At 48.9% G+C, this 25,833-nt stretch overlaps 1 protein-coding gene across 6 annotated transcripts in view; it reads left to right on the plus strand.

Annotated features, from left to right (window-relative positions):
- Nucleotides 1-25,833, plus strand: part of ZFAT (zinc finger and AT-hook domain containing) — a 350,430-nt gene that overhangs the window by 229,572 nt on the left and 95,025 nt on the right. For 5 of the 6 annotated variants that reach the window (XR_006706155.1, XM_045453585.1, XM_045453587.1 and 2 more), the window contains 2 exons: nucleotides 14,133-14,271; nucleotides 23,841-23,959. Coding sequence is in view for 5 of the 6 variants with exons in the window: in XM_045453585.1 (XP_045309541.1) it covers nucleotides 14,133-14,271; nucleotides 23,841-23,959 (258 nt within the window). In the remaining variant the exon portion in view is untranslated. Of the gene's footprint in view, nucleotides 1-14,132; nucleotides 14,272-23,840; nucleotides 23,960-25,833 lie in introns of those variants that run through there. The other variant, XM_045453589.1, reaches the window with a different exon arrangement.

Raw genomic sequence — 25,833 nt, forward strand, 5'->3', positions numbered from 1 at the left:
GGTCTATTGTCAAATTGAAATCTGCATAACTGAGGTACTTTCACAAAACTCTTGAGGAGTAAGGAAGATTTCAAGGGCTGATATTGTTACCACTGATGAGCTTTCCCTCAGGATTCCTTGAGGAGGACATCACCTCGCAATTTAACACACAGAGTTTGAAGAGACAGAGGAAGTACAAAACGTACTAAACTTCATCTGAATTTTTGATGCAAAACCTGAAATGTTTACTCATTTCTTTTACGGTTTTTTTAACGTTTATTTATTATTAAGAGACAGAGAGACACAGGACGTGAGCAGAGCAGGGGCAGAGAGAGGGGGAGACACAGAATCCCAAGCAGACTGCAGGCTCTGAGCTGTCAGCACAGAGCCCGACACGGGGCTCGAACTCACCAACCACGAGATCATGACCTGAGCTGAAGTTGGACACTTAACCGACTGTGCCACCCAGGCGCCCCTTAGACATTTCTTTAACAGCCTTTTCTGTGTACCCACTCTGTGCCAGGCACTATGCCAGGGGCGGGGGATGTCAGGATGAAGCCAGGCCTCTGTCTGCCAGGCTCACGAGTGTGTGGAGACCCCAATGTGTATGAAAAGCAGCAGCAAGTGTATTAACCGCTACAAGAAAGTTACATACTGAGTGCCGTGAGAGCCCTGAAGAGCAGCTAATTATTCCAATTCCGTCATTTTGTAGAAGCCGTGATTTAATGGCGTTAATATAGTATCATCCTGTTATATAAAACCTATCGCCTTGAAAACCTATAGCAACCAGAAAGTTCCCTGATATCCACAAGTCAGAGGGAGATAGTGTAATCCCATGTTGCATTCCCAATAATGGGATGAGTCCCAGACATGTTCACAGTGTGTCCATTCGAAGCCAGAAGAAGACACCAGGCAGCTGAGCCCACAGAATCCATAAGGGGCTTAGATGCTAACTTGAACAAAAGTGGTGTTTGGATGAGGTCAGCCAGGATGTGGCTATGTAAGTAATTTACTCCCGGATTCCACTCTAAATTTCGTGAGCAAGGGAGTAAAAGTACGGAAATGATCTCAAACAGGCAGAATGTTCAGAACCACACATTTACACACAGTCCAAATCGGTCCTCAGTCTGAAATTCTCAGTGTCCTTCAGAATGCTGAGTCATCTGGCATTGCTTATGGCTTCGTGGCTTTCTTTCTACTATAACTTCTATTACCCGGGAGATGGTTTCACCTTTCTGTAGAAATTTCCAGCAGAAGTTGGCATGTTTAGTTATGTATCTAGTGGCAGAATAAAGAAGGCAGGTGGACTGGTCCCTTTTATAATAGTCATGTGCTGGGCATTACAGCAGTATTTTCTGTAACAGACATAAAATTTATACATAAAAGTTACTTTATTTTGCCTCAGAACTCCTATATTGTGGGAATGATAGTCCCATTTCACAGATGTGGAAACTGAGGCCTGAGTCCAGCTCAGTAACACACTCAAGAGTGATACAGTAGTAAGTAGTGAAGCTGCCTCTTTGTGGACAAAGCTGCTCTTTGTCCAGGATTCTACACCTTTCTCATTGTCATCCCAAGCGGAGGGACATTTTGGCCCCCTTGTCCTTTTTTCCCCTCACTGCTTTGATTATATAAGCCTGTAGTTCTGTGTTGTAGCTGTCAGAACTTAAGCAAGATCTGTGAGCAAGGTGCTGACCGAGTATAAATTTAGGAGGCGGAACATTTCCCACATTCAGTGTCAATTGCCAAACCCGTGGGATCAAGAAGGCACGAAGTGAAGGGTAGGGTTTCTGTTCGTGGTGTTTGTTTTGCTTTTTAGTTCTTAATTTGCATGAAAGTGAAGAATCTGGGATTACTCCTTTTTTTTTTTCTTTAAGCACTTTTGTATGTGTGTGCGTGCGTGTGTGTGTGTGTGTGTGTGTGTGTGTGTGTAGGTGTGTGAGGAGGAGGAAGGTCCAAGACGAGGAGGGGGGCGGTCAGCCATTTATTAACTTGTTTGAGCTGAAATGTCTCTGCTGAAAACCTGTAATGCTGTCTTCAGCTTCCTGGTATTTTAGATTTTTTAAGCACTTCGGGGGGGAAAAATGGAAATTGGATTGTCTTACGTTAAATTAAAATTCTGTCTGTCTAGCAGTGAGCGGTATATTCTTTGGAAATATTACATTTTTGACAGCACAAGCGATTACAAAAAAATCAATAATCCAGGAACGCTGAAGAGTCTTCTAAGCTCTGGCAAGAAAAGCAATTAGTGTGGATTGATTTACTGTTATTTATTGTGATGAGGTAATTGCCTCAACGCAAGCCTTTCTTGAACTTGTGGTACCCCACGGTTTAGAAACATTTATTCTTTTAAATTGCTTAATTTATCTCTGGCCTCATTTTATAACAGAGATGGCTTCACGCTTCTTAACGGATGTGATGACCTGGCTGTCTTCTCTCCGGCTCCTCAAGCCCAGGCTTGGTTTTGTCCCTGTCACGGCTGAGCCTGGAATGAAGTTCCAACCTCGTGCGCTCAGGCCCGTAAATCCTGGAGAGATGGGGACGGAGACAGAGATCACAGGACTCTTCTCCCCTGCACAGGCGGTGCAGGGCGGCCTTGCCTGCAGCTTCAGATTGCAGGCCACGGGCCGAGTACCCAGTCGGCCCGGATTGTGTGCCGCCCGCGGGACGAGGAGAGGGCGCCATACTCTCATTCGCACAGACAGCATCGCTTTGAAATCCCTGCTACAAACCTCTTTAGAGGCTGCCCGTCAGGGACGGAAGCCCGTGGAAGGCTGCCTGCTCCTTGGGGAGCAGACTTGCCCTTCCTGGTGTGTGTGTCTTCACTTCCGCCTCCGTGTTTCTTTTCGCCCTTGTGTGCGTCCCCTGTGACCGTGCATCGTTAGGCTCTTTGTGTGTGTGTCAGTCTGGGGGCAAATGCTCTTTGGGCATTTCCCTTATAAACATCGCCACGTGTCTTGTACTGGCCAGTCTTGGTCCTTTTTCTTACGAGTTTGCATCTTTTTCCTGTTGAGTGGCTCACTTCCCACTCCCAGGTGCAGGTGCAGCCTTCGGTGATGGTCCCTCCCGGTGTTTCTCGTGCTGCAGGGAGAGGGGCCTGCATGTGGCTCGGCTGGAATGACCCCCAGAGCAGTCTGTGGGCACGTCTTTGCATATGTATGAAACATTTCAGTCTCCCAGCCCTCGTCATCATCCAGAAGGTTCTTGAAGGGCCACTAGCTTTGCTGGATGACCCTGTGCGGGTAACGGGACTTGGCAGTTTATAGATTCCAAGCGATGAAGTTTCTCTGAGTAGAAAGTTTCTCACGGGCACATTTACCACTGGGTAGGGAGTTTAAGTCGGCAGCCGTCCAGTCAGAGGCTTCTGCTTTTGCATGCTTTGTTTTGCGAGTCTGGGGGACCCAGTACTCTCGTTGGTTGTAGTGGGCGACCCAACAGAAATGGAAGGATGTACACCCCAGCACCTGAACTTGGGGAGCTCACGGTCAGCCTGGGAGGTGACGCCAGCTACCATTGGAGAGTGGAGGGTGGAGGGTGGCATAAACACGGTTTTCCGGAGTGTGCTCCTTGGGACACTCCTTCCTTGGGATCCTGTAGGTGTCGTGTAGACAGGATACGGCATGCAGCGATTCTTAAAATTTGACCGGGGCACCTGGGCGGCTCAGTCGATTAAACGTCTGACTCATAGTTTCGGCTCAGGTCATGATCTCTCGGTTCATGAGTTTGAGCCCCAAATCGAGCTCTGTGCTGACAGTGCAGAGCCTGCTTACGATTCTCTCTCTCTTTCTCTCCCTACTCCTCTCCTGCTTGCGCGCTCTCTCTCTCTCTCTCAAAATAAATAAATAACTTAAAAAAATAAACAAAACTTATTTGACCACAGAACCCCCTTCTCTTTTTTTCTATCCCCATTGTACCTCCCAGAATTTGGGTTTTATGGAACAGCTTGGTTAATACTGGTTATCAGAGACTCCAGAAGTAAAAAAAATAAAAAAGCCACAATGTCCCCGGCCAGTCCCTGCCACTCCTGCGGCTTCTGAGCCCACTACGAGGTGGAGCTCAGATCTTCCAGAGGGCTCCGTGCGCCTCCCTGCCCGCCCCATCCCCCCACACGCTCCCCACCTCTCTCTGCTGCACACCTTGCCCTGCACCCCGTCGCCTCGCCCGGCTTCACACCTGCTCCTCGTCTTCCCACCGCTCTTCTCCCAGAAGGCCGTGCGACTCCCTCACCTCCTCCCAGGCTGGGTTCACCTGCTTTGCTTCCCTCCGTGATGCTTGATCTGGCAGGTCACGTGTGACTTGTTTGTGATGCTAGAATGCGAGCCCCGGGAGGCCCCGTGTTTTAGTTTTGTTCTGTTCTCAGCACGTAGGCAGCCCTTAACAAATATCTGTTGAGTGAACCAGTGAGCAAATAACAAATGCTGTGGAACTTCGGTGTAATAGCTGCATCATGGAAGACAGCAAGGTGGAGGTGGAACTCTGAGCTCCTTTGAAGGCTTGTAGCCACGGAGACACGGGGTTTAATGGCTCTTCTGTTGCTGGGCCGGCCCAGCTTGGGTCTTCATTCTGTCCTGAGTTCACTGCCTGGCCTCCAGCCCACGGGGCTCTCCTTCTCTCAGTGTAGTGAGGGCCAGTGAATCCAAGAGGGGGCACAACACATGTATGTGCTTTAGCACTGAGATGCTCAGTCCCGGGGAAGCCCAGCATGGTCCCAAGGGCAGAGGATTTCTCACATTCGCCCGAAGCTGTAGGCCCGCTGCTGTGAGTCAGGCCCTGTACGACGGGGAGGCTCCACGCAGCCCGTCAGGAGTTGTTCTTTTAGCAAAGAGCAGATTTAATATCTGTAAATGTATTGTTTTCTTATGTAGGGCACAGAAAGCCTTGCTTCATTATTGTATTATGTTCAAGAAATCTCTCAGTGGAGATTCCGTTCAGAGGGAGTGTGGGTATCTGGTGTGCATTTTAGAAATCTGTGGAAATACAGGCACGGTGGCTCTCAACTGGGTCTACCCTGTAGTTTTGGAGGTAGCTGCTAGCGGGCAGTCCCGCGGGCTGTCCACACGGCAGGCTGTGCAGAGCCAGGGCCCTGAAGCAGGACCGATGGGAGGCCAGGGCAAGACAAGGTGAGTGGTTTGTGCTACCAGAACTTCGTGTGCTGCAAATCCTACCCTGAAAATAGCATCATCTTGTTGATCCTGTGAGTGGAACCAAAGTCCTTTGCCAAACTGAAAATCTCAGAGGAAAAGTTGCAGAAACCGTCCATCCAGTCCGTCAGCAGGGAGACTGCCCAGAAGTGGTGTTTGTTTGCTGCAGGCCTGCGGTGGGCAGGGCACCAGCTGTGCTGAGGAGAGTGGCGGGCACCTGGGCTTTGGAGTCAGACCGACCTTAGCTCACACCCTGGTTTTTGCCGGGGAGCAAACCGCTTACCCTCCCAGGCCTCTGCGTCCCCAGCTGTAAGGAGAGAATCGACGTGTCTTCCCAAGGCGGTTGTGAGGCGTATGGTAGAGACCCAGGGGTCACAGTCTCCATCACCAGTGCATTCTTGTGCACCTCCTCGCTCCGGTCTTCCGTTGTTCCAAAGGCAAACATGGAGATTCTAAAATCCCATGTGCAAAAAGGAACACCACTCTTACCTTTCCTTTGAATGATGCGGTGTGCTCAGAGTTTCTGTGTCAGAACAGTCGATGATAACAATTTGATGAGCATCTCCACGCAGGCTATTGTTTTCACGTGATCACTCCTCCTTGCGAGAAAGTGAAGAAGTGTGCCCAAGGTACCCAAATGTTCGGTGGCAGAACCCCGACTGAGCGCAGGTGTGTCTGGCTCCAGAAAGCCCTGCCACTCCAAGGTGGTGGTGAGAAAGGTCCTGGGCCCCAGAGCTCTCCAAAGCACATGGTGGGGAAGCATCAGTCATGATTATTGCTTTCCAGAAGTAAAATCCAGGTAGGGCCTCAGTTGGAAGAAGCTGTCACTTCCCATCTCGTGGGATTTGGCAGGAAACAAGTCCCCAGACTTAGGCCTTGAGCCATCGACACTCACTGAGTCTTGGGCCAAAGTCAAGCTCAGGGCCTGGGCCAGTTGTTTTTTTTTTAATCTATTTAACTTCCCATTTATGTGTCTCTAATTACTTAAAACATGCATTCTATTCTAGAAATCCTAGAAAACATCGAAATTTATGAAGTCTCCATAGCCTAGTAGTGTCTGCTGCTTGCCCCTCGGTATTTCCTTCCTGTCTCCCCCGGGTCTACAGGAATCTAGACTTGGAAGACTTCAACATAAAGAGCTGGTCTAGAGGGAGTGTTCTCAGGTCAGCTAAATTTAATTAGTACTGAGCTTAACTGTTTGTGGGCACCGTTCTAGGTGCTGTAGTAACAATGATCAAAACAGACCAAAAAGCAACAAAAAAGAATTCTGCCCTCCTGGGGTTTATATTCTCATGGAGGGAATAGACAATAAGCAGAATAAGTAAGTAAATTCTGTCTTCTATTAGAAGGTAATCAGTGCCATAAAAAGCAAACCAGCTCAAAGCTGTAAGGGGCGCCGGGGACAGAGAGAGGAGGCCTCACAGGAACAGTGACATCTGACCATGACCTCTTTGACCTCAGGTTGCATAGACCTTCAAAGGGGCACGCACCTGGGAGAGCCTGGGGTGCAGGTGGGTTAGCCTACTCTTCTGTGGATCTTTTCTGAGAGGATGTTGGGTAGGAGAAGACTACACAGTGGAGCTCTGATACTATAGCATCTCTGCATGGTGGCAGTGGCGGTGGTGATGGCGATGATGTTTATGGTGATGGCAATGGTGATGGTGATGTTTATGGTGATGATGATGATGATGGTGATGGCGATGGTGATGTTGATGGTGATGGTGATGATGTTTATGGTGATGGTGATGTTTATGGTGATGGCGATGGTGATGATGTTTATGGTGATGATGGTGATGGTGATGATGATGGTGATGGCGATGATGACATTGATGGCGATGGTGATGTTGATGGTGATGGTGATGATGATGTTTATGGTGATGGTGATGTTTATGGTGATGGCGATGGTGATGATGTTTATGGTGATGATGGTGATGGTGATGATGATGGTGATGACGATGATGACATTGATGGTGATGGTGATGATGATGTTTATGGTGATGATGATGGTGATGGTGATGGTGATGGCGATGATGATGTTTATGGTGATGGTGATGATGATGGTGATGGCGATGGTGATGTTGATGGTGATGGTGATGATGATATTTATAGTGATGGTGATGATGATGGTGATGGTGATGATGGAGCAGATATTTTGAACATTTACTCACCCTTTCATCTGTATAACTTCTTTGGTCCCACCCAGTAATTCTGTGCTGTCAGTGTCTTCCCAGTCCCCATTTCTGAGGAGTAAACCAAGATGCCGGAAGTTCAGGTCTATGCCTGAGGCCACATGGCTAGTTGATGGTGGCCCTTGTGTAGTGAGGAGGTGGACACGGCTGTCCTAGCCACAGCTTTTGTTGGCGACTGGTACTCGCTCAGCCTTGGTTGGCATTTAGACACAGTGGTTGTTTTAGCTCTTGGCTGAGGGCCCAACATCAGGAGCGCCTCCTACCGCCTTACCCTCCTCGTGCTGAGAACATTTTCTGAAGCCATGTCTTCCTCCCTCTGCAGTTTGGCCACGGCTGCATTCTGTGGCCCCACTGCTACTTTCACGGAGCTTCCCTTGGCCTGCTGTCGACCTGGTGTCCCTGGTTGGGCGGTCCCCCAGAAGGGAAGCAATGGGAGTGTAGTGCACTTGCCCCACGTAACCTGGCCTCAAAAGACAGAAATGCAACTCTCTTCAGCATTTCTTCTTTGCCTGTGTAACTAAAACTTAATTGTTCTTTGTAAGTCCTGGGTGGTTGTTTTTTCTTGTTGCTAGTGTTTATTTTTTATGGTCAGTTTTCTGATTTATTTCTGTTATTTTACGCTATAACATTTGACTCTGAAAATGATCTTAGAGATAATAATAGTTAACATTCACAAAACCCTTATGGTGGGGGGCCAGCCTCGAGCCCTGGGCTCTCCTGGATGCATCCCCTATATGACCAGACACCGTGGGAGGGTCACAGGCTGCACCAAGGAGGAGGCTTCTGTAGGAGGGAAGGAGGGAAAGAGGGGTGACCCCCACCAGGAGGTGCTTCAGAGGATGATAGTAACAAATGTGAACGTACTAATTAATTAAGTGTAACAGTCATGAGGCCTGATGTGCCTTATTTCTCAAAGCAGACTCATACTCTTTCTTGACACATCATTTAAACCCTGTCAGGTAAATAGGGAAAGTTTTTTTTTTCCATTTCACAGATGATGTCTTAGCTGGGGTAGCCCAGCCGATCAGTGGTGTGCCCAGCACCTGAACCTCAATCCCCTAGCTCCTGGTTCATTCATGCTTTCTGACTCCACGCTTCGACCTACGCTTGATGTAAAATGCTATTGGGTCATTACGAGGGCCTTTGCGCCACAAAGGTGTCCACGTTCAGATAGCCTGGTCTCCATCAAGCATTGTCGAAACTGCCTTGTACCAACCAGTCCATATATTAGGGGTTGTAACAGTCATACTATCTCTTCCTGCAGTTGGAATCCAAAGTCACTTGGGTATCAGTTAGACTTGTGGTTTGTCTCCTTCTTTACCTCGTCTTTGTCTCTATCTCTACCTTAGCTGGTTTTTTAAATTAAGGTTATAAAGTCTTCATTTGTGGTTGTAGGTTTCACCCCAATAGTTATCCAGAACCTTCTCCCAGGTCATTATCTTTTTCCATCCTCTCCAGAGAGGGGTGGGCCCAACTGAAGGGCCAGGCTCACAACTACATCCCTGAGCCTTTTGACTTAGCTGCATGGCCATCTGCCGTCCTTGGTTACCCAGACCACAGCAGGAGCTCGCGTGGCGAGGGCCTTCCTGCCTGCCGGGCCAGCAGGGCACCCTCTACTCCACCCGAAAGCTATCCTGGGCTTTGCAGCTGGTTACCAGTGTTACCACCTGGGACATCGCCTCATCGCCAGCTTCTCATCTGTTTTAAAACATTCCTCTTGGTGCTGACGGGAAGTTGGATTGGCCTCGCTTGCATGCAGTTAGATGCCTTCTAATCGGTTTCTCCGAGCCCAGTTTCACAAGTGAGATGGGACTTCCTGTCCCTGTCTGTTTGAGGAACCAGAACCATAAATCCTCCAGTTGTGAAAAAGTGTCTTTTACCTACTTCTCTGATGTAAGTCTGAGAACATCGATTTCAGCCTCCACAGTCAACCGCCCTTTGTCTTTCAACTCAGATAGCTGATCTTTGGTGCACCCTTTGAGAAAGACTTATAAAACATCATTGAAACATGACCCCAAGCCCAGCTTCTGCCCCTCGCCTCCTCTCCTTGACTGGCCATGTTACTGGAATTCTTCTTAGTACAGCCACCGGGGCCACGGCCAGGTCCCGTGGACACCCGTTAGGCCTTGCCTTACCGGGTTTCTTAGTGTGTTGTCCCTGCCATCCCTGCCTCCGTGAAGGGCATTGTTCCATAGATCCTGTGACTCCACCCACGCCTGGTTCCTCTGCTGTCACTCTTTCTCATCCTTCTTCGTGAGCTCATCCTCTGGTCTGTCTCTCCTGTTCCAGATGCTGTCCTCATGCTGCTGCCCTCTTCACCTCACACACCCTCTCATGATGGGTGAATTCCATCTGTGGGCCTCTGCTACTCGCCTGTGCTCAGATCTGTGTCTACAGCCCAGAACTCTCCTCTGTGTTAGGACTCATTCTCCAACCTCTTTCTGGAAATGCCCTCTTGGGTATCCAGAGTTCTGTACTCACACCCCTCTTTCTCCTCATCCGTAGAACTCCCTCCACAGCTGGTGCAATGCCTTCCTCTTGTGTCTTCCTTGCTGGAGACTTGGGGTCATCCTGGGGGCCCACCTTCATTTTTTCACACTGCTTCTGAGTCACTGGGTCTGGCTGGTTTTACCTCCCCCATCTCTCTTAAAGCCTCTCTTCACTTCCCACTTCCTTGTGCCATGCTCTCGTTTTAGGGCTTATACAAATATCTGTATCATATATCTGTAATATACATACATACCTGTGTAAAGACACAGAATCTATAATCCATATGTGTGTATTATAGATGTATCTGTGTCTCTTGTGTGTACCTCTAGCCACAATTGGACACGTGTTCCCTGCCTCCAGTCTTGTTCCTTTCAAATCCACCTTCCATCAGTTTCCAGAATGGTTAATTCTAGGTGTGAAGAAACCGGGTGGAGACATGTGTTCCTGAAGCCACGTTGCTGGCATGTCCCCCTGTGATCTGGTGACTGTCTCCTGCCGTCTTCTCAACCCCCAGCAGTCCCTCCCCCATTATGGTGCTCCAGGAACTGCCTACAGTTCTCCCAGCCCACTGGGTGCTCCTCGTTTTTAGGAGTTGTAGGTTAGGTCTGGGCTTTTTTATGTCCGGGAGATCCATGCCTGCCCTGATGGAGCTCCCAGGGGACCTGGCTGTTCAGGAAATAATGGCAAATGGGAAGTCAAGTCATCTCTTTGTTGCCGGTGGGGCCTGGATCCCCAAATCCAGTGCAGACTGACTGGTCAGGCTGGGAACGTGTGACACTTTTGGTGGATTCCGTAACTGGACTGCAATTTCCTTATCTGTAAGATGGGGATAATAATTGTACCTAGCATATTAGGTGGTTCTGAGACTTCTAGGAATTAATCCCTGCAAAACACTGAGAACTGCCTGGCCTGTGGTAGGTAAAACTGTAATAATTATTATGCTTGATTGCATTTCTTAATAACTCCAGTGTAACCCTGAATAGCAGGAATGCCTCGCTGGTGATTCAGTTTAGTTTTGGGCCACAGTAAGAACGTGGATGTTTTGTTTTACACGAACTCCTCTGCTGTAGCTGCTTCTATGTTCCTCCTCACTTTGGGGCGTCTTTGGGCCCGAAAGCTCTCGATAAATAACTTCCCTTTGAAGATCTACTGTCTCTTGCCAACTACCAATGTCTGACTTAGACCCCGAGTTTTCTGATTTTCTTGCCCAGATAGCATCTATGTCTCTGAACTCATGTGGATTCAGAGGATCACGGATCTCTCTCTGTCCATCACTCTCTGTCCAGGGTGGAGCACAGTTCCACCTGCTCCCCGAAGGCGGTCAGTGAGTACATGCTTCACCACTGAAACCTCAAGACTTGGAATATTAGTAACGCAGTCAGACTTGGTGTCTGGCCGTGGACGTAGAGATGTCATGTGCCCTCTCTTCCACCTTTGTCCCCAGCCCTGCGACAGCCCCAGCAGAATGCCCTGCTGACAAGCGGCAACACCTCCTCATAGGTCTGAACTTGCTTTGTTGGAAGGGCCCAGATGCGGTCCAGTGACCGCAGTTGTAGGGAGAAGATGCCGAACGGAGGTTCACTGGTGATTGATGTCACTGAGAGGTTGCGGGGGGCCTGACACAGTGGAAGGGCACTGAGGGTAAGAGGCTGCAGGGGGACAGATCTTTCTAAACCCCTGGTGCCGTCGAGCAGCTGAGCGGCTTCTCACCTCCCCGCATCTTCCAGCGGCTACGATCACGGCCTGCCAGAGGCCACAGGAGAACGTGCCCTCGTGGAGTGAAGGTTGGTTAGCCTTTGAAAGCGTCTCTTTCAGCTTTAAGAATTGAAGATTTTGGGTAGAAATTGGTGGTCAGTCAGTCACAGGTGGGCCTACCTGTACATTTTTTTGGCCTGTCTGCTCACATCTTGTTAGTTTTTCTCCTCATTCGCAGTTCTGTCGAGGAGTGGGCATGGGAATACAAGTTGAAACTCTCACGGGGAAGTTAACCTGCTTGGCCCCACGAAGGGTGAAATTGGCTCTGGGGCATGGAGTTAGGTCCACAGGACCATTTCTGTAGTTGCCCCTTCCTGCCTCTTATGCCCACTGACCACTCAGCCCTGGTAATAGAGTATTTTTCGATTGTTCTTTCTGATTTCTATGTAAGTGCTAGTGTTCCAAAAGTAATTTTATAACGTTTGCATATTTAGGAGATGAAAGCATTTGAAAATGTTTTAGCTTCTATTTTAACTCTGCAAATAATGACACAGTGGCATTTTAGATTGCTTGTTCTCTGTTCAGTAGACGGATGAGAGAGCCTGGCTAATTTTTGCCTTTGTTCCGGGTCCTTTTGTTTAATAAATCCTTGTGGGCCAAGCCATGGGGTTTTCTTGCACAAGGGACTGAATGTAGCACATGCAGTGTGGCCCAGAGCATCCTATGACCACAGAGTGGCCTTGCGTAGGGTGGAGGGAACGTTTCAGGTTTTCTCACTGGATTGACTTCCGTGGGTCTTTCTCTCCAAGAATGGCCCTCCTGGGAGTAACAGCATTTGCTTTATAGGCCGGGATGGCCCCTTCCTATGTGCTGCTGGGACAGAAAGGAGCAGGAGCGAATTCTGGAGAGGTTTCCGAGGAAGCCTGGACAAGACTCAGTAATTAGGCGAATAGTAAGAGAAAAGAAAAAGTCTAGGGTGACACTCAGGGGTTTGCCTTTGGGTGATGAGCTGATTTTGCAGAAAGAAGAGTCTGAAATTGTGTGCGTTTATTCTGAGGTGCCTGAAGAGCATCCCCGTAGAGATAACCGGGAAGACAGTTGGACATCCCTGTTTGTGGTTTGGGCGCGATCGCAACGGGATATATATCACGCTGTCGGACTGATCACTGGGTCCACCGCAGGAGAGCAGACGGGCCCTGGACAGAGCTCAGAGAAAGCCGGCATTTCCCGTTGTCCCATCCGGATCCCCCAGACTGTTCCCAGAGCTCCTACCACCATGGGCTGCTCCCTCTCTCCTGTATCTGCCAGGCCAGCGAGCTACTTGTCTTCCCAGATGGGCCCTGAATGCACATTGGGGATTCACGTGGCATTCTGCTGGACAGTTGTAGGGCTCACGGTTCAGAGGGATACTGATACTATCTTGCCTGTGCGTCAGGGCGGGGGATGGAACAGTGATCCAGACGTCCATCCTTCACTCAGCCGATGGCATGGCCTCACTGGGTTCCCTAAGGGGCTTGAGCAGGCACCCCTTTCCTCCTCACCACTCATTCTGGACCCCTCAAAGCAGTATGCAAGGTGGGAGCCAGGCCGCATGACCCCTTGCGTCCTTATCTTGAAAGTGGCTCATCCTGCCCAGGTGGGGGCTGGAAATACATTTACCAGGTGGATTTCCCTAATGGGGGACAGCTGTGGGTTGATGCCTGTGTCTGTGCACATGCTTGCAGGTGAGTCCCGTGGAGAAAGTGACTTGGAGAAGCAGGTACGTCAGGGAATTAATTGTGAGGGGAGCTACTTTGAAAGACATTCACTTTATTTTATTTTATTTTATTTTTTAAATGTTTGTTTATTTTGGGGCGCCTGGGTGGCTCAGTCGGTTAAGCGTCTGACCTCAGCTCAGGTCACGATCTCACGGCTCATGAGTTCGAGCCCTGTGTCAGGCTCTGTGCTGACAGCTCGGAGCCTGGAGCCCGCTTCGGATTCTGTGTCTCTGTCTCTCCGCCCCTCCCATCCTCGTATTCTGTCTCTCTCTCTCAAAAATAAACAAACATTTAAAAAAATTAAAAAAAATAAATGTTTATTTATGAGAGAGAGAGAGAAAGCACAGACAGGGGAGGGGCAGAGAGAGAGGGAGAAAGAGAATCGCAGACAGACTTCAGGCTCCGCACACAGAGCCCGACACAAGCCTCGATCTTACAACCGTGAGATCATGACCTGAACCAAAATCAAGAGTCAGATGCTCCACCAAATGAGCCACCCAGGTGCCCCGGAAGACATTCACTTTAAAAAAAAAAAAAAAAAGGAAAATGGTAGATTGCTGTGTTCCTCTTATGTTATTTTCTTCTTGGACAAGAAGTGGACAAAATGAGAAATGAAAGCAACCACATTGAGCACAGACCCTTCCTACCCAGGGGACACCTTGTGCAATGACTTGCTTGGTCCCCGCCGAGGCAGGACTCAGCATCCCGACGTTGTGTTTTTCCCTGGAGCGCATCCTAGGGGGCAGCCTGCTCATCAGGCTTTGGGGGTGTCAGACACCCCGGGGTGGGGGGTCGTGGAGGAGAACACTGGGGCAAGTTGCGCCCCTTCCGCTTGGGGCTCGACCTCCCCTGGGGCTCACCTTCAGTCCTTGTCCCTACAGCCCTTCCGCTGTGCCCATTGCCATTACTCCTGTAACATATCCGGCTCCCTGAAACGGCACTACAACAGGAAGCACCCCAACGAGGAATACGCCAACGTGGGCACCGGGGAGCTGGCGGCCGACGCACTCGTCCAGCAAGGTAGGCAGTGTGCCCCTTGAGAGGAGCTGGGACGTCTTGCAGCTCAGCCCCGACCCCTGAGCATTTTGTTAGTTCTCCGTCGTCATGACTGTGCTCCACGTCCCCCGTTGGTTTGTCTCGGCATTACTTGCTGCCTCCGTGGAAATCCAGGATGAGGAATCCTAATTTACCACCCTCCCCACAACGTTCACTTGCCAGCACTGGCTGCCTTCTGTTCTTGGTCCGTGTACCTTCCTCCTGCATGAAAGTTCCTGCTCACGTGCGCATTCTGTTGTCTCCCTCAGTATAACTTCCAAGGGCTGTTTGTGGTCCAGCATCAGGTGGCCCATTTTGTTTCGCCCTGCTCCTGTTGGACATGGTAGGGTTTCCAGATTCCTCTTTTGTTGTGATTATGAATCATGCCGTGGCAAGCATATTTGTAGGTGAGCTTCTTTAGATTATCCAGAAATATTTATTGAGTGCTCAGATTGCTTATTCATCCTAAAAAGGATAAACCATTTAGAGCATTTAAACTGAACAGAATGGATGCAAACCTCTCATATTCTTGAAAAGCCTGAGAGGGTTTTTTTTTTTTTTTTTTTTTTTTTTTTTTTTTTTTTTTGCTGCTTTTTTCAGTAAATGATCGCATATTCCCACTTGAGAAGGTTGAGCTCATGAGCTGTTGCCATACAGAGAAGTGCTGCTGTATTTATATCCGTGCCACAGTAATTCAACTAAAAAAATGATTGCCGCACACAGTCCATCAGTTTTTACTACTTCCTGAGTCCTGTGACTCTTTGAAGCCAGAGACCGTTTTAGAAACCTGCCCCCAGTGAACAGAGATGCGGGCTGGCGCTCCCGGCTGCAGGTGCGGGCGCTCCGAGGTTTCCGGTGCGGCGCGAAGTCCCCGCTCGCTGGGATTGCCTTGAATGAATCTTCATATAAAACAAATGAATTGACCGAATCCTTCAGCACTTTCAGTGACAGGGCTGATGTATGGAGGTAGATAACGGCATAAAAACTCAGGATAATTTTAGAGCCATCCATCAGGGGTAACGGGGAGTGTGTGCCTCGTGTTTTAATGACCGTTTCGTGGAGCTGGAGACTGGGATGGCGCCGTGGGGGGTGCAGGGGCCCTGGCTCGAGTCTGTGCTCTTCTCCTTGAGTGGTGCCATCGGGGCACGTTAACCAGCCTCTCCAGCTCAGGCCCTTCACCTGAGAATGGAGTCGATAGCAGCCTTCTCTCCTGGTGGCGGACGGGGTTACCTGAGCAGGCACCTGAGTGGCACGCAATACATTTTCGTACTTGTTTCCTTTTTCCTGAAAACATCTACGCCCTCTAGAGCTCTAGAGCCATTGCATCATTTTTGATGCCCCTCGCCCCCCACCCCGCCCCTCCTGCCCCGGTCCAGGAATCACAGAGGAGAGAACCGATTGCCTTAGAGTCACAGCAGATTGCTCGAGAAGCAGGCTAGACATTCCTTTTATTATCCTTCGCGCTGTTGGGTTGGATTGGCAGGAAATAGACCTTTACTGCGGCTCTTGGGACAGGCGTGGGGCTCTGATTGATGACACTATCACTGCTCTCTGCTTCCAAACTTTCATCATCGCCTTGCGGAGAATGTGCCGGTGCCGAACTGTTTCCTGCCCTATGTTTTCAGTTACCTTTCTAAGACGCTCTGTCATCTGTTGGCATTCCCTGACAGGGTCTGCCGGGTTTTAATTTTTATCTTCGCAGGGGCATTTTTGGTGTCTTCGTATATACATAATACATGCGTATACATATATGTATGTGTGTGTGTGTACATATGTGTGTACATATATATATACACACACATACATATGTACACACACACACACACACATATTTCCAGTGCCCCCTTCAAGGGACAAGCTGAGGAAGGAAACAACTAGATGCCTCTCTTGGCTCATAAGAGACATTACACCATTGTATTTTGGCGGGAGGATAGTCTCTGAAATGAGATAGCTGGTTGAGTATGAACACAGCTTAGGAACTTTAAGAGCACGATGCTCCCACTGTTCCTCTGTCTGAGAGCAGGCAGGAAAACGGAGGGACAACATGGGATGCACAGTTGCTGTGTTCGGAACGCTGGGTGCTTGGGTACCACTGGAAATTTTCATCTTCTTTTGATTAATTTCACAGAATTCTCCCCAACCTCTCCCCACCCCCCACACTTGGTTTTGTTTTTCTCTTCTAGTCCCTTATCAAAAAGTATTTTCATGGGACTTACTAACTTCTTGTTTTGGTATAGAGAAATATGTGTTAGAGTAACGTGACAACAAGCTGTGAACAAAATGTACGCTTCTCAGAGTGGTGTTACAGCTTCCCCACAGGGGAAGGGACTCCTTGTCCATCAGCCCAGCGTAAGCAGTGCCACGCTGTGACACAGGCAAAGCCATCAGCTGTGGGCAAAGGTTCTCTTACCCACGATGCTCAGGGATTTGGGAAGGATGTCCACGTGTGGCACTGTGCAGGAGGTAGGGAGGAAGGCCTAAAAGGCAGAGATGTTTCCAGGTCAGACATTTCTGTTCCTTGCCGGTTTCTGGGGGAAGGTTCCCCGGTGGTCTCCGTGGAGTCGGGGTGATTTTCAGTGGGCTCCTGAAGGCCTCTGGAGTGGCGGCTGCTCGGGTGTCCACCCGTCGTGTTCTGTAAATGTTTACCAACGGGCTGTCTCAGGGGCAGGGAGAAGGGAAGCTGGTTTACAGCATTCACCAGCTTCTGTAGTGGAAATGGTTGTGCTGTGGCCAATTTTAAGCTATCAGTGTGATGTCACTGAACTGGACAGAGATGCGCACAGCGGCTTGCGAGCTGGTGGCAGCTGGCTCCCGCCCGCCACTGGTCCCCAGGGGACAGGGGTGACGATGGCACCCCTTTGGGACCCACAGTCCCCTGAGAACTCTGGTGCGTTTCGGTAATGAGACTTACCCGTAAGGCCTTGTCGATGTGTTACTACTCCCTGCTTATATTTGGTGTCCTTCTGATACTTCGAAGGCAGATTGGACAATCTCTTGCTAATTTTCTTAGCCCATCGCTTGTTCGTTAATATGGATGTGAGGCATTTTCCCACACAAACACACGTTTTCAGGTCGTGTGGCTGCAGCGGGCCTGGCCCTGTTTCCTCTCGGAATCTGCCTGAGTTAGTAGCTCAGGGGCCGCTTCCCTAGGTCTCGGGCTGGGGGCTGGCTTCACTTCACAGGCCGTTAGCTCCGTCCTGAGCTCACCGCAGGGCACAGGTGGGACTGGCAGGCTGCTTACTTCCCAGTGACCTCAGAGCGGCCCTGCAGGTCACTCCAGGTCACTCCAGGTTATTGGCGTGAGCACAGGCATGGGAGTCCGGGGCCCGGAGCCGGGGTGGCTGATCGCTGTGGTGCTGGGACGACTCGCTTAACTTCTCTGAACGTCGTGTTACGTGTCTTCGAAGATGAGGTGCTGATACTGCTCAACAGCAGTTGCAGAGATTAGATCTTACTCTCTAAGGTCCCAGGAGGTGCCTGACACATAGTGCTTGATAAATGGTTCAGATTGACTATCGTGTTTAGTCCCACGTTCCTTGGTCACCATGTGTCTCTTGTGCTCCTAGTGTGCCCGACATTGTGCTGGACCCTGGGATGTGGTGGCTTTTATCGTGTTGTGGCCTGGGCTGCGGACGAAGGCTGGGAAGCTCCTCCAAGGCCCCGTGTTCTGGCTGTAACAGAATGCGTGTTCCTTCCAACAGTTACCCACGCTGCTACAGGAGAATTCGCTGCTTCTCTGTGGTGCTGACCGTCCTCCCTGTCCCCACTGTTCGAGGGTCATTGAGGCTGGGGTGGCGATTGGGATGAGGGGCAGCGGGAAGAGCAGGGCTCGAGGAGAAGGCTGCGTTTGCGGCATCTGCTAAAATCTTGGCGTGATTTTGAACTACCCTAATAGAAGAGTGTAAAAGTATGTGCATACGCACCTTGGATATATATCCATACCTTGGCTTTTCACACCAAATCCAGGGCAAATAGCGTAGAAGAAAATCCAGAAACTACCAGGTTACACCAAAGTCATTGATTTGATTGGGAGACATTGTAATTTTAAAATTGTTTTTATTAGGGCCCGGATTCCATACCTGACTGGCAGGTGCTTCCAGTGATGTGATGTCATCGCACCGTGTTATTGCTCTGCATTCCTTTCTCCCTCAGAGGCCCTGTGAGGTCGGCATCGTCATTCCTGTTTTCAAGAGAGGAAACACGGGTGGGAGAGTGGTCAGCCCAGGCCACAAAGTGGGCGAGGGCCCGGCTGGTCCCCCCTGAAGCTTGTCTCACGTTTGCACTTGTTAAGGAGGAAGAGGAGGAGGAAGCATATGGTCCTGTTCTGGGACGGTGATTGGCTCGCATTCCATAGTGGTCACATGATCCTGTGTCAGAGGGTCTCACACACACAGGCTGCCGTTTACTCTTTCTGAGTTTTTTTTGTCTCCAGGTCTAGCTGCTGATCTAGCTGCTGATCTGCTGATCTGGGGTTTGAGAGAGATCCAGGTAGTGTTCTGACAGCATGCTGTGTGACCAGGGGCCTCCACGTCATGCTTGCATAGGATTTCCACTAGATTGCTGTCCTGGGCGCGTTTCCTCGTTCTGGGCTGGGGCTCTGCCGGGTCTCAGGACAGGCACTGGATTAAGAGACAGCAAGAAGTGGGGATTTTGACAAAGTCCGGGTCCACATTTTGCTTCCTAATATTGTATCATCACATTGCTCTGTATCCAGTTTCCTTTGATAATTAAGCTCATTTGTCACAGTTACTGTCTAGCTGCTTGTATCAGTTTCTTACCGCAGCTGTGACAAATGGCCACAAACTTGCTGGTGGGTTAAAGCAACACAGATTTATTATCTTAAGGTTCTGAAGGTTAGAAGTCCAAGACAGGTGTCACAGGCTCAGGTCGAGTCTGCTAACACGTATGTATTCCTTCTGGAGTCTCCAGAGGAGAGCCTGTTCTCTTGCCCGTTCCAGCTTCTAGAGGCGGCTCACATTCCTTGCCTCAGCCCCTTCCTTCTTCCACTGTCACGGCCGCCAGTGACAGTAGAGGCTTCTCTGTGACCTCCCTTGTGCCTCTTCTATAGGAGGACCCTTGTGATTACATTAGTCCCGCCTGAATAATCCACGCTGATCTCCCTGTCTCAGGAGCCTTGATGAATCACGACCTCAAAGTCCCTTCTTGCCACACGAGGTGACCCTCCCATGTTGCAGGGATCAGGATGTGAACCTTTCTTTTTTCTTTCTCTGTGTTTATTTATTTTTCACTGTAATGAAAACCTCACACACCTGTCTTTGTTGTGCATCCAGGCACATTCCATTCCAGACCGTCAGCTCCTGGGGGCCAGGACCCCCACCTGTTTAGTGTGGGCTCACGTGCCCCTAGGGCCTAATCCAGTTTACAAACAGGTCCCTACTGCTTTTTTTTTTTTTTCCAGCTTTACTGAGATATCATTCACAAAGCTGTAAGATATTTAGGATTCTCATCATCCAGTCGGCTGACACATTCATCACCTCACACACTAATCCTTTGGCTCTTGTTGAGAATGTGTAAGTTCTACTCTCTTAGCAAACTTCAGCTATCAGCTGTGGTTACCACATTTCACATCCGACCCTCAGACCTTAATCATCTTATAACTGCCAGTGCGCACTCTCTTACCAGCCTCTCCCTGTCTCCCGTGGTCCCCCGCTCCCGGCAACCACTTTTCTAGTGTGTTTCTATGAGTCTGACTTTTTTGGTTTTTGTTTTTGATTCCCCCATAAGTGAAATTATACAGTATTTATCTTTCTCTGTCTGACTCATTTCACTTAGCGTAATGCCCTCAGGGTCCATCCATGTTGTCAAAACTGGCAGGGTTTCCTTCCTTCTCATGGCTTACTAATATTCCTGTGTGTGTGTGTGTGTGTGTGTGTGTGTGTGTGTGTATACACTACATCTTCTTTACCCACGTGTCTACTGATGGGCACAGGTTGTGGTCATATCTTGGCTATTGTAAATAATGCTGCAGTGAGCATGAGATTGCAGATACTGCTTTGATACTCTGTTTTCATTACCTTTCCATACAAACCCAGCAGCGGGATGGCTGTATCATAGGGTGGTCGTATTTTTAACTTTTTGAGGAACCTCCATACTGCTCTCCAACGTGGCGGAGTTTACATTCCCACCAGTAGTGCACAAGGATCCCCTTCCCTCCAGGATGTGAGTATCTCTGGGCGTCCATTATTCTGTGTACTGGAGTGCCTTTGTTAAAGTTACGAGCTTTAGCATTTCATCTTAGAGAAAACAAAGGCCCGGGAGTTTCAGGAAGTGGCTCCTGGGTCATGTCAGTGCCAGCTCCAGGTACCTGACTGCCCAGCCTCACGTTCCGCACCACCCTGGGAGTAATGTTATTGGAAATGAAATTGAATTTTCAATAAGGTCACCCACCACAAAGGAGCGCAGATATTTTAATGCCTAAGACTCTTCCAGAATGCATTGCATTCCAAAAAGAGCAAAGGTGCCATGATCGATTTTTAAAATTGTTCCTGACGTCCTGTGTTCTTGCCTGGTTCATCACGCCTTCTGAGGAAACTGCAATTTTGGGGTTGGCCGTTCTTATGGTGTGCACTTTATATACCAGGGCCACAAGTAAATTCGCCACATCTCCCATGACCTTTATTGTGCATTGCCTAAGAATGTAATGAATTGAACTGGAAATTAATTTCTCTCAGCTTTGATGCCAATTAAGTGGTCGCATTCTGCTTTTAGTCTGGGTCACATGCTTCCAATGTATTGTTCTTTAATTAAGGGCAATGTGGCAAAGGTTGAGGTTTTAATTAATGTGGGGCATTAGCATATTAATTTTAATTTAAACATAATATAAGGATGTTTTTTCTCCTTAAATTAGTTTCCATTTAAGAGCACCGCGGAAGGAGTCTTTAATTCCATTTAGGTTGCTTTTGTTCACTGCTTCTTGCTAAGTCTCTATAGGAGGACCTATCTCACTTGAACCAACTGAAAAAAGGCAGAGGTTCTCACATCTTGGAGAGCTTTAAAAAAGGTGATCCTAGGAAAATACATCATTTTAGATGATTAATAAGTGATAACAAAGGAAGCTAAAATCTAAGTTAATTATCAGCTAGGTAGGAAAGAATAAGCCCATTTCGTTTGGCCTAAAAAAAGAGTGCACAACGTGTAAGTTTTGGAAAATATAAGCCCCTGTTTGAGCTGCCTCCTCTGTAGAATGTTCTGGAAGTTTATAATTTGGTGTTGCCAGTCTTTCTGCTGATTCTGTCCTGTCTCTGTTGGGCCTGCTGTGCTCTCCTGCGCCCTCCCAGCGTGGCGAGGCTGTAAAGCAGTGAGTTGAAGGCGCAAGGGGACGCGCTGTTGGCCATCTGGGTTGGCTTCCTTTTCTGCTCATGACTGTGTGGGGAATCACGCACCACCTCAGGTTGTATACAGGAAGCCCCAGTTACAGAAGAGTACACTGTCAGATTCCACTGACATGGAATTGATTCCGAAAATCAAGCACATCATACTTGCATCTGGGAGATGCTTAAATTACGTTCCGCGTCTTCATGAGATTTGCCTGTTATTATGCAATTTGTCAAGACAGCCTCGTCATCAGTACAGAATTCCTCTTCTCCCTCCTCAGTACCCCAGTGAGCAAGAAATAAATCTCAGACCCTGGGCGGGTGCAGGAGAGCATAGCAAGTCTGATGGAGACGGGGACAGGGGCAGCAGAAGGACTGGCCGTAGACCCCATGACACCAGGTTTGCCAAGAAGAGAATGAGCTTGGTCAATGCCAGAGACAGAGAAAGGAGAGACTGCGGGAAGGGTGGGGAGGAGACAAGGCCAGAGAGAAGGCAGGAATAAGATCACACAGGGGTGACAGTAAAGTCGTGCAGGCTACCTCTTGGAGCTGGGATTTTATTCTGGGTCTGATGGAAGGTTCTATACCTTTGAGGGATGTGATTTAGTTTATTTTTAAAAGACCATTCTGGGGGCGCCTGGGTGGCTCAGTCGGTTAAGCAGCCGACTTCGGCTCAGGTCATGATGTTGCAGGTCCGTGAGTTCGAGCCCCGCGTCGGGCTCTGTGCTGACAGCTGAGAGCCTGGAATCTGTTTCAGATTCTGTGTCTCCCTCTTTCTGACCCTCCCCCGTTCATGCTCTGTCTCTCTCTGTCTCAAAAATAAATAAATGTTAAAAAATAAATAAATAAATAAAATAAAAGCCCATTCTGTGGGCGCCTGGATGGCTCAGTTAAGCGTCCCAGCTTCGGCTCAGGTCATGATCTCACGGTTTGTGGGTTCGAGCCCCACATCAGGCTCTCTGCTGTCAGCACAGGGCCTGCTTGGGATTCTCTGTCTCCCTCTCTCTCTGCCCCTCCTCTGCACTCTCTCACTTTCTCTCTCTCAAAAATAAACCTTAAAAAAATTCAAAAGCCCGTTCTGTGTGCGGGGTGGAGACTAGACTGACGGTGGCTGCAGGAAGACCAGCTGTGCCCACGACGCCACCCCGGCTTGGCTCGGGGTGCTGGCCTGATGGTACCAGTGGGTAGCCTGACTCTGGCGTGCTAATCCTGCTAATCGTTTGTGTGGATTTGGAGACCTGGTGCCGGCACAACTCCCTCTGAGGCTAGAGTTCCTGAGGCTAGAGTTTGCTTCTTTTTTCTTTTTTTAAAACTTTTAAAAAATGTTTATTTTGGGGAGAGACGGAGAGACAGAGCGTGAGCAGGGGAGGGGCAGAGAGAGAGGGAGACACAGAATCCGAAGCGGGCTCCAGGCTCCGAGCTGTCAGCGCAGAGCCCGACGCGGGGCTTAGACTCACGAACTGTGTGATCATGAGCTGAGCCGAAGTCGGACGCTTACGTGACTGAACCACCCAGGCGGCCCTAGAGTTTGCTTCTGAATTCACAGCCTGTGAAAAGTGATTTTTGTCCGGTCACTAATTTAGTTGCTGCTCTTGATAGAATTTTAGAAAGATAGTCTTTTGTGTCGCTCTGAGGGTTTTTTCTGTTGTCTGTCTTTTTACCTAGACCTGTACATGCTCTTAAAGCATCCACGCCTCCCACAACACGTGTACGATTTTGTAGCGGCGTTTCACTTGGTCTTTACTGGGAAATCCAAATGGGGATTTATACAAATGGCTCAGCTTTTGGTGTGAAGGAGCCTGGCTCTTGGTTCATGTTTTGGGACACAGGCGGTTGAGGAAAGCAGCCTTGTCCTTCAGTTCTTTTTTTTTTCTAACTTACTTGTTATTTTCAAATGAAAACAAAAATGAAAGAATGGTTGAGGCCACCTACTCACTTGGCCACAGGAATTCTGTTACTCCGGCACTGAAAATATGACGTATATATTAGACTTTCTGCAAATGCTCGTTGGAAAATGAAAAGAAGTACATTAAGCTTTAGAAATGTCTGCCCTGAAAAACATCTGTGCTGTCGCTGTTCTGTTCTAGTACGGAGGGGAGCTGGCACTGGATGTAAGTACTGGAGACAAACAGTGTGTTCCCTGGAGTTGAGGGGCGGGAGGGAGGCGCACTGGGGCCCTTTTATGTGCTGCGAACGCTCCTTTTTCCTCTGTGCCTTCAGGTGGTTTGAAGTGCCCTGTGTGCAGCTTTGTGTATGGCACCAAGTGGGAGTTCAACAGACACTTGAAGAACAAGCATGGCCTGAAGTTGGTGGAAAACGAAGGAGATCCCAAGTGGGAGGTAACTTTTTAAAGTACGGTATCGATCTTGACATTTCCAGATGCACATGACAGCTGGAGCAGGCGTGGGTCCTTCTCAGAGGATGGGGTTTTCTGGTCGGGAAGCTAGGAAGTCTTTTTTTTTTTTTTTTTTCAACGTTTATTTATTTTTTGGGACAGAGAGAGACAGAGTATGAACGGGGGAGGGGCAGAGAGAGAGGGAGACACAGAATCGGAAACAGGCTCCAGGCTCTGAGCCATCAGCCCAGAGCCTGACGCGGGGCTCGAACTCACGGACTGCGAGATCGTGACCTGGCTGAAGTCGGACGCTTAACCGACTGCGCCACCCAGGAGCCCCTAGGAAGTCTTTTCAAATCCCGTCTCCTGCCTGAGGGGTGAGACCTGGGCTATGCATGTAAATTCGTACCCAGAGTTGAGTTTAGACCATTTTGTGAATGTCTGTGTTGGTGTCATTGGCACTTTCACTTCTGTGACTCACCAATCCAGAGTTTCAACTATTGCATCTGAAAAAAGAGCGCAAGGCAAGGAGTATGTTGTGAGTCCTCACCAGGAGAACCAGGAAGGTCTCCATCTTCTGAATCTAGGCCCTGCTGTCCTGTTCCTGAAGGCCTGTGCTCCCTCCCGCCATCTTTGTTTTACCCTCGGGGTTAGAACCAGTCACTGGCTGGAAACACATCTGTGTTCTCAAAGCCAGTAGCTCTCTTTTCAAGTACCAAGTGTCACGGCCATGGACTTATTGCAGTCTCCCTAAGGTGGGGTTTCCCGATCTCAGCACTGCTGACATTATGATCTTCCACAGTATCATCATTTGTGTATAGAGACTGTTCTGTGCATGTCAGGATGTTTGGTGGCATCATGGACCTCCACACACCAGATGTCAGTGGCATCCCCCGTTTTGACAACCAAAAACGTCATGGACATTGTCAATGTCCCCGGAAGTCAAAGTCACCCCCACATGAGAACCACTTATCAAAGGACTTTCTGGAGGAGCATCAGAGTATCCAGGGGTTAAGAGTAAGGGCTTTGAAAAAAAATCATACATCATGACAATGTGTGAAACATTCCAGAATGCAAGGGAAGGATAGTTTGATAGGAGGGAATCTTTTAACATAATCCATCATAAAATAAAACTAGGGAGAAAAATGAAATGATTATCTTCACATATTCAGAAAAGGCACTTGACAAAATCAAGCCTCTGCTGATTAAAAATAGTCAATAAAGTACAATTGGCTGGGTACATCCTTAAGACAAAAACAGTCTATACATGCATCTCAGTCCCAAAGCCGGTGTCTTCTTACTTGGTGAGGAAACACTGGAGGGTTTCTTGGTTGAATCAGGAAGAAGACAAGGATGTCCCAGAAGCTCTGGGACTTAGGTCACCAAGTCTTTAACGTCAGTTGGGATGCATCAGCCAGTGTGTTGGGCAAGACAAAGTAAATGGTGACATTAAGAATTGGAAGAGAAGAAATCAAGTTATCTGTATCTGAAGATGACAGGATTCTGTTTTTGGAAAATCCAAGAGAGTGAATGAAAGACTACTGCACACAATAAGCATCAGATCGAACCATAAACATAAAGTAATGAATAGCTTGCATGTAGAATGAGGCAAGAGCAAAAAGATCTGAGATTTAAATGTAAAAACAGTGAGATTTTGGGGCGCCTGCATGGCTCAGTCGGTTAAGCGTCCGACTTCGGCTCAGGTCATGATCTCACGGTTTGTGAGTTCTAACCCTGCGTGGGGCTCTGTGCTGACAGCTCGGAGCCTGGAGCCTGCCTTGGATTCTGGGTCTCCCTCTCTCTCTGCCCCTCCCCTGCTCATGCTCTGTCTCTCTCTGTCTCTCAATAATAAATAAACGTTAAAAAAATAAAAATAAA

This window comes from Leopardus geoffroyi, chromosome C3, assembly GCF_018350155.1.
Source record: "Leopardus geoffroyi isolate Oge1 chromosome C3, O.geoffroyi_Oge1_pat1.0, whole genome shotgun sequence".
Lineage (NCBI taxonomy): Eukaryota > Metazoa > Chordata > Mammalia > Carnivora > Felidae > Leopardus > Leopardus geoffroyi.